Source organism: Gavia stellata, chromosome 24, assembly GCF_030936135.1.
Source record: "Gavia stellata isolate bGavSte3 chromosome 24, bGavSte3.hap2, whole genome shotgun sequence".
Classification (NCBI taxonomy): domain Eukaryota; kingdom Metazoa; phylum Chordata; class Aves; order Gaviiformes; family Gaviidae; genus Gavia; species Gavia stellata.
The window spans coordinates 2,397,523-2,405,119 of NC_082617.1; the positions used below are offsets into that span (position 1 = coordinate 2,397,523).

The following is a 7,597-nucleotide window of genomic DNA, read 5'->3' on the forward strand; positions in this document are numbered from 1 at the left end:
AGAAGTCCAAACAAGATACACACTATGACACTTGCACTGCAAGTTTCACTTTGCAATGACTTTTTTAAACATTGTTTTAACAAGCAGTTTTAAAAACAATACAAGAGTCAATACTTCACCAGTTCACCAGTGTGTTTACCAGTAAATGGCACAGCTATGGAATGCAGTTAATTTAGTGCTTAGTGAAGCTCATGTGTTGTACGTACAAAAGATGGTTCTCCGCCAGCTCTGTGTCTACAAATTGGTCTCAAACTATACTGAAAAGCACGTACCTACAGGATAGTTCCTTGCACATGGAGTTCTCTGCCAAAAACTAAACAGAGCTTTATGTAGATAAATCCTTAGTGTAAAAACAAAATATAACTTCAGTCTAAATGCATCCAAGCAACTACCCTTCATTTCACTCCAGAAACAAGAAGTCAAAGATGTCCCCTGTTTCACTGCACTGCTCTCATACTGCTCTGCTGGAACAAGCTACAAGACGCAGCAGAAGGTGGCTACAAACAATCTCATTCTGTGCGTTAGAATCAAACCCTAACAGTTTCATGGCTCTTTCCCTGTTATCCCACTTTGCTGTCTTTTTAACAAGTTCAGAGTACTGAAATGCCCCTCAGACTCACCTCCCCCCCAGGAGGGGAGGTAAGAGCAAAAACTCGGAAGATTAAGCAAGAAGGGAAGTTCATTGTCAGGATCTACCATTTGGAAATGCAGGAAAGCAATCAAGGGTCATAAGCAAGGGTCAGCTATCACAGACAGAAACAAAAGAAGGAAATTTAAAGATGAGAAACCAGAAGGACAAGGGTGCCTGCAGCCAGATACCCGTAACTTTGCTGAACATGTTCAACTCTTTGCTGAGGACTTACGCATCCCCTTGTTATGTCTTACCTTTCTCTAGTACAGCTAGATACCTTTTATTAGTTATGTGGATAATGGAAAATCATTAAAATTTCACCCAAGAAAATACATAAAGACATGAAGGCTGAAGGACAGACAGTTGAACAGGGAAAGAATTGTATTGGGGGTCAAAAGGTGAAGGATCAGCAACTTGTTAAATGGATTGAACAGCCTTTACATGTCAAATCTGCAACAGCAAGGCTGTGCCTCTCTCTCTGACACTGGCTTGTGTGCTCTGCTGACCATCATCAATTTTAAGTGAGACTAGCACTCAGCAGTCAATAATGAGAAGGGCCTTTGGCATGTGACCATATTTTATATGATGTAATTTTTATTTATTAAGTTACTGAAAGAACAATCTGTAACTGCCTGGGACAGCACCCACCCTGCAGTAAGCGAGCATCCATGAACTGCAAATCCTGCATCCCTAAGGATGCCAGCAGCTGGTCTTTGCAGGCACCCGCTCTGCCTGCCTAAGCAGCAGCAACGCACACACAGAAAGGGCAGGGGAATGTCCACTGTGCCTTTTACAGTCTGCAGCTGTTTGGATGCTGAGAGTAAAATAAAAACAAACCCCTAATTTTACAAACAAATGTAACCAAAGCAAAACAGCAACATGGCTATATAAAAAGACCCAAACCAAACCCCAATTTTTGAAACATTTTGGACATCATAAATACAGCATGGCACTGTAACAGACAAGATGGAGGTCTGGAAAGAAGAGAGAGTTTATTTTCTCTGGGGAAACATGCTCAGGAACACACCAATGCAGCAGAGAGCCAGCGTATGGCTCTTAGTGCGGCTCCTGCAGAGATGCAGCCTGGTCATGAAGGACAGAGCTGCCTGTCTCAGGCAGCAGGTCCTGTTCAGTGAGAGGAAGTTTATCAAGCGACTAGCAGCAGTAGCAGCAAGCCCTGCAGCCCAGCACACACTGGAACAAGATTCAGGAAGGAGTCAGAAGGCGAACTGCAGCTTTATAAGTTACTCTCCCACAGCGTGTTTGCTCTTTGTGCTGGACAGCTGTCGTGACAGTTGTACCACTCCCTGTAACAACCAGGCTCTGCTCGATCCTGTCAAGGTCCTCCCCTGGCAATGCCTGAAACAAATCTCCTCTCTTCTTCACCAGCTCCAGCTCTGACTCTCAGTCCCTTCTTTCCCTTATTGGCACTATTCTCTTCTTCCTCTTCTCTTTAGGGATTCCCTGCAGTGTCCCCCTCCCAGGTTTCACACAGCTTCCAAAGGCTATCATTCTCGGTCCTCCTCTTCTTTACTCTTTTATCAGCCAGAATGGAGCCGTTTTGTGAGGCCCGAGCGCTGCCAGCACCGGCCCCAACACCTGAGGAAAGCAGCAACAATGAGCAAGGGCAGCATCTCCTCCCGCAACAAACACCCGCAGCTTCAGCCACCACCTGCTCCCAGACCCCCGGTCGCCTCTGCGGAGGCAGCAGAAGCGACGGCACGGTGCCCTGTCCCTTCCCTCGCCCCTCCGAGGAGCCCGGGCGCGGCCTGAGGGACCTCACACCCACACGGAGCCTCGGACCCTCGGGAGGGGCAGAGGCCGCCGCCGATCCGCCGCGAAACCCGGCCCCGCCAGGCCCCGCGTCCCCGCGCTGAGGGGAGAAGAGCCCCGCACACGCTGCCGAGGCGCCGGGGGCCGATCCCTCCCCGCCTCCGGCCCGGCCCCGCTTCTCTCACCGCTCCCCGCCGCCATGATGCGACACCTCCCCGCCCACCCCCTGGGAGGGTCACGTGACCGCCCGGCCACGGGGACAACCGAGGAAAGCGGCCAGAGCGCCTCGCCCCAACCATAGAGTGCTGCCCAGCGTCCCGCAGCGCTCGTGCGCCCCCCAGCGGCAAGGCCTCCCGCCCCGCCCGCTCCCACACCTGCGACACGGCGGCGGAGGCGGGGCCCGCGCGCCGCCCTCCTCTCGCGAGATCTCGGCGGGTATATCCGGTGTCCGCGCGCCCCCCGCCACCTTTCCGCCGCCTCGCCAGGCCGCAGCTCCCCGCATCCGCCGCCATCCGCGCCCGGCGCCGCCGCCATGCCGCCCAAGTTCGACCCCAACGAGATCAAAGTCGGTGCGTGCCGGGCCGGGGGCGGCGGGAGGTGGGGGGAAGCGGCCGGGCCCGCAGCGTGAGGGCGGGCCGGGCCCGGCGGAGCGGGGCTGACGCGTGTTGCTGTGCCCGCAGTGTACCTGCGCTGCACCGGCGGAGAGGTCGGCGCCACCTCCGCTCTGGCTCCCAAGATCGGCCCCCTCGGTCTGGTACGTACCGCGGCACCGGGCGGGGCGGGGGGGAGGACGACGGGACCTGGGGCGGCGAGAGGCCTCGTGGGGCTGAGGCGGAGGGCGGCGGCGCTTCCCCCGCTCCAGGAGCGCGGTCCCTTGGGCGAGGGACGGGGCGGGGAGGGGGGACCGCTGGCGTGAGGCGGCGGCGCGGGGTGAAGCGGTTCCCGGTGCGTGCCCGCTTCTGGGCGGCTTCGGTGGCGGGCGGCTGCCCCCGCCCCGCCGCTCGGCCTGCGGGGAAAGGAGGGCTTTAGCGGTACTACAATTGAGCGCAAGAAACTGGGATGCGTGTGGGGTACGGTGTAGTATGGGGATGCTCTGCTTTAATCCAGGTGATGTTTTTTGTGACAATAATGTGTTTTCTCAGTCTCCCAAGAAGGTTGGCGATGACATTGCCAAGGCCACGGGTGACTGGAAGGGGCTGAGGATCACGGTGAAGCTCACCATCCAGAACAGGCAAGCTCAGGTACTGAACGCCAGAAGGGATGGCTTAGTGGTGCAAGCATCAAGCACGAAGGAGCTCTGCTTGCTCAAACCACAAGCTTAAATCCCGGCAGGGTCGACTCAGCCCTTCATCCTTCCGAGGTGGATAAAATGAGTTCCACACAGGGAATGTGTGGGGGTCTTCTGGGAAAGACCTTGAAACACCTGCGTGAGCCTTCTGAGTGCCTCAGGCTCCAATCTGGCAGCGGGTGTGTGTGTATGAAGTATGGGGTTTGCCAGGCTGAAGCTTCCCAGCCTGTGAGTGATGGGAAGAGGTCTGCTCATGTGCAGGTGGAGTTGATCTTTTATCCTGTTGCAGTTAAATTGTTGCTTCTACAGAACATCTGACTGGGGAAAAAACTATTTCAAGCAACACAGAAGTTACAAAAAAACCTACTTAAATAATCCTGTAGCCACCTGCCACTATACCTGTCCTGAATTCCGTGGCTGGTATATTCCAGTGGTGAGCTGAGAGGAAGCCCCAGTCCAGGAAGCAGTCCTCTTCTGCTTGTGGGGAGGCCTGTGCCGAAAGGCTGGGAACAAGTTTCTGCATCACAAAAAATCTCGTGTACTAGTGAACAAACCAAAAACGCAGTGCTCTGGCAATTAGCTTTCCACACACTGACTGCTTCGTTGAGTATTTTCATCGGCTACGTAATTCTGCGTGGAGGGGGGCAAAATTAATCTCTTTTCATTTAGATTGAGGTTGTTCCTTCTGCCTCTGCTCTGATTATCAAAGCTCTGAAGGAGCCTCCTCGTGACAGAAAGAAGCAGAAAAACAGTAAGTTTTCATCTGGCTTGAGTTCTGAATGTCATTTGGTGCTAAGGGGGGAATAGGTACTTGCTGCTTAGATTATGCAGCATAAACTGGCAAACAAGTTCTGTGGGGCTGTATCTTGGGCAGCGGGAATTCCTTAAGTGTCAGAGTACGGACAACAGTTTCTATGCCAGCAGAGTTTGGTTTCTTGGAAGATGGGGTAGAACAGCTACCTGCCACTGTACCTGTCTTGTGATGCAGTGACGAGTACAGTCCAGAGGTGAGCTGACAGAAAATGCCAACTTAGGAAACAGAGTTATTCTTCTTGTGGGTAACTTTGTGCCGAAGTCTGGGAACAGGTGTGCTGATCGCAACCCCACTGTAGTTGTAAACTGTGTGGCTTCCATGTGGTCTGAGTTCTGGGAATGGTGCTTCTCTAATGAGATGTGGGGAACTGGAAGGTGCCCTGTGTTTACATGAACTTACTGGTGCTATTGCTTTCCTTCACAGTTAAGCACAGTGGCAGTGTCAGCTTTGATGAGATCGTGAACATTGCACGGCAGATGCGGCACAGATCCCTGGCTCGAGAGCTTTCGGGTAAGTGCTGGTGTTGAGGTTGCAGAGTCCTCCCTCTGCTTGCTCTGTGTGCCTGAGCTGGGTTCTGGTCCCATTCCTGGGAGGGCCCCATAGCTGTGGGGCAGTGGTGGAGCTCCTCATGCAGCTTGGCTGCTCAGGCACTGAGCACCACAGGACCAGCATTGTGCTGGCTGCGTGAGCCAGCCTCATGCCTTCTGGTGAGGGTAGTACAGGATGGTGAACAGTACTTGTGGTGCTTTCTGGTGCATTCCCTGGAAACAGTACGCTAGACCTGGCTTAAGTGGCTTGCTGTCCCCTGCTGAACCCTGTGGCTACAGCCTGCAAACCCCAGAGGGAGGGAGAGCTGAGGGCTGTGAGGATTTGAGTTCTCTACATGCTCTTCAGTTTTTTCTTGTGGTAAAGCACTGACAACTGTATCTTCCCACTGCAGGGACCATCAAGGAGATTCTTGGAACTGCCCAGTCTGTGGGCTGCAGCATTGATGGCAGGCACCCACATGATATCATTGATGACATCAATAATGGTGCAATTGAGTGCCCAGCTGTAAGTATCCATCTCTGACTGAAACTTGCTGTATTAGACTATTTACTAAAGGACTCTCTACTAATAAGCTGTGTTTTCTTCTTTCAACAGAGCTAAGACTGCAGAAAAGAAGTTGCCATATGAAGGCTCCTTAAGTTTTTTGTAGCACCTTAAATACTTAATAAAAGACCCAGTTGTCTGCAAACAGTGTTGCTGGCTTAATTTGTCCTTGTCCCATGCTGCATGAATAGTGAGTTTTGGCTGGGGACCACCTGCCCTCTGCATCAACCCAGGTGATGGTTCTTGCACAAACTTTTAAGCCAACAGATGCTCATTTCCCATTTGCTGCCCTGAAATCATGTCCTTGCAGTGACACTGAGCTTAGAAGTGGAGTTGCTCAAGCCAGTGCTCCAGTAAAGAGCAAACTGCTGACTTGCGGCCTGTGTAAAGCTTTGAGCTCTGTTCTTGCCAGTGCCAAATGTGCACTCAGAGCAGCAGGTGTTGCCCTTCATCAGGGCAAGTGCTGTAGTAACAGGTCCAGCCTCCCCTGAACTGCTACAGCCAGGACACAAACACGTACTGAGGTGTGAAAATAACTTTGCAGGCTGCCTGTCTTGTAACACTGTGCTAGAGCAGCTGTGTGTGCTTGTGGGATGGAAGGGCTCTGACTAGTCCCTGTTGGAAATTAAACCTAAGGTGTGGCTGTTCAGTCAGCATTCCCAGGGACCACAGGAGCCAGGAGGGAATGGCTTCATGTGCCTGCCAGTGTGTAGCCTGGCCTTGTCTCTAGCCCATCATCAGGGGAAACCTCTGGCCTTGGTGGCATTGTGGGTTTTCTGTTGTAGAACAGATTGGGGTCTTTGCTGCTCAGCTTTTTTTCCTGCCTTGGAGCAGAGGAGATACTGGATTTTCTTCTGATGCCTGGGACAAGTACACACATTTCAGTTCTTGAGCTGAATTTTTTTTGTGCTTCATTTCATCACTGAAGAGGAGCAAGTCCCTTGATTACAGGTGAAATGCTGTGGTCCTCTGTTTCAGAGAGTTGTAAAGGGCCCAGTCTCATGTTTCTTGGGTCTCCTGATTCCTTGAATGGTGATACTGGGAGAGTGGGGTAAGCAAGTGGTATAGCCCCTCTCTACATTGTATGTTCCAGGTCCTGGTATATTCTCTGAAAGAAAAAGAAGCAGTTTTAAGTGTTGGTATTTCTCTTTGCATGGGCATTCTGTAAATCAAGTGCTACTGCTCATCAAGAGATGGATCCTAAAACCTGGCTGAGCCACAAAACTTGCGTCAGCCATGAATATTCTGGCTATTTTTGCTCTAACTGCATGCTGCAGGAGTGCCAGCTTAACCTGCTGATGAAGAGCTGCTGCTCCTGGACAAAATGAGTTTGCCCCACTAACAGCACCTTCCTGAAGGGAAAGCAACTTGCTCACTGGACATAGAAAACCTGTAAGAGGTGTCTGTGCCCGCTATGGTGTGGGTTGGGGTAGGGAATTTCAGCTACTGAAAAGTAAGGTAGGGAGAGAGCAATAGGTTTAGCCTTGCTTATTCACAATGAGCTTTTTTTGGCAAAACTCTTAAGGAAAGCCTTGCAAATGCTATCTTAGGGATCTCATCCAATGAGGAGGTGTGGAACCTAAGCTCAGCTACAGTGTGTTAACCTATTTAACCTCTGGAGAGGTTCCTGTGTGTTTCAGGCTTGATCCTTGAAATTGTTGTACTTCATGGTATTTGACAAAGTTCTCACACCTCAAAGTTCTGTCTAGCTGTTAGAGTGGTATGGCTGGGGGGTGTGGGTAGAACCAAAGTTCCCCAAAGGTCCTGGGGAAACCTTGTTCTATTTCCAGCAAAGGCTGGGTTTTCCCTTGGGGCGGCACAGCGCATGGGATGACGTGCGTTCTTTCAGGCTGTAGAAAGCTCTGTTAGAAGTGAAGTGAAATTAATCCTGGTAATAAGAATACTTTAGCTGACTCTGCGCTATTACTAAAAGCCCTATTAACAGCAGCATTGTGATTGCAGTTTACTTCAGCCCTAACAGAGCGTCCTGGGAAAAAAG

At 51.6% G+C, this 7,597-nt stretch overlaps 1 protein-coding gene, 1 long non-coding RNA gene and 2 other non-coding genes across 4 annotated transcripts; 3 read left to right on the forward strand and 1 right to left on the reverse strand.

The window, feature by feature from the left end:
* Nucleotides 1-1,600: 1,600 nt before the first annotated feature.
* Nucleotides 1,601-2,622, reverse strand: LOC132319090 (uncharacterized). The gene is made up of 2 exons (XR_009484445.1): nucleotides 2,590-2,622; nucleotides 1,601-2,230 (listed from the first exon to the last, which is right to left on the reverse strand). It is a non-coding gene; the product is annotated as an uncharacterized LOC132319090 (long non-coding RNA).
* Nucleotides 2,623-2,897: 275 nt separating this feature from the next.
* RPL12 (ribosomal protein L12) lies at nucleotides 2,898-5,737 on the forward strand. Its single transcript, XM_059828840.1, has 7 exons — nucleotides 2,898-2,973; nucleotides 3,085-3,158; nucleotides 3,547-3,645; nucleotides 4,362-4,443; nucleotides 4,930-5,016; nucleotides 5,447-5,559; nucleotides 5,650-5,737. Exons 1-7 carry the CDS (start codon nucleotides 2,937-2,939, stop codon nucleotides 5,653-5,655), a joined length of 498 nt encoding a protein of 165 aa, XP_059684823.1. The 5' UTR covers nucleotides 2,898-2,936; the 3' UTR covers nucleotides 5,656-5,737.
* Nucleotides 4,079-4,207, forward strand: LOC132319135 (small nucleolar RNA SNORA65). Its single transcript, XR_009484451.1, has one exon. It is a non-coding gene; the product is annotated as a small nucleolar RNA SNORA65 (small nucleolar RNA).
* LOC132319134 (small nucleolar RNA SNORA65) lies at nucleotides 4,652-4,780 on the forward strand. Its single transcript, XR_009484450.1, has one exon. It is a non-coding gene; the product is annotated as a small nucleolar RNA SNORA65 (small nucleolar RNA).
* Nucleotides 5,738-7,597: the final 1,860 nt, after the last annotated feature.

Bases quoted from the DNA above. Each gene is read 5' to 3' on its own strand.
- RPL12 (XM_059828840.1), top strand. From the start codon at position 2,937: ATGCCGCCCAAGTTCGACCCCAACGAGATCAAAGTCG. The intron at 2,974-3,084 runs GTGCGTGCCGGG...CTGTGCCCGCAG, and splicing joins CCCCAACGAGATCAAAGTCG to TGTACCTGCGCTGCACCGGC. The intron at 5,017-5,446 runs GTAAGTGCTGGT...TTCCCACTGCAG, and splicing joins CCTGGCTCGAGAGCTTTCGG to GGACCATCAAGGAGATTCTT.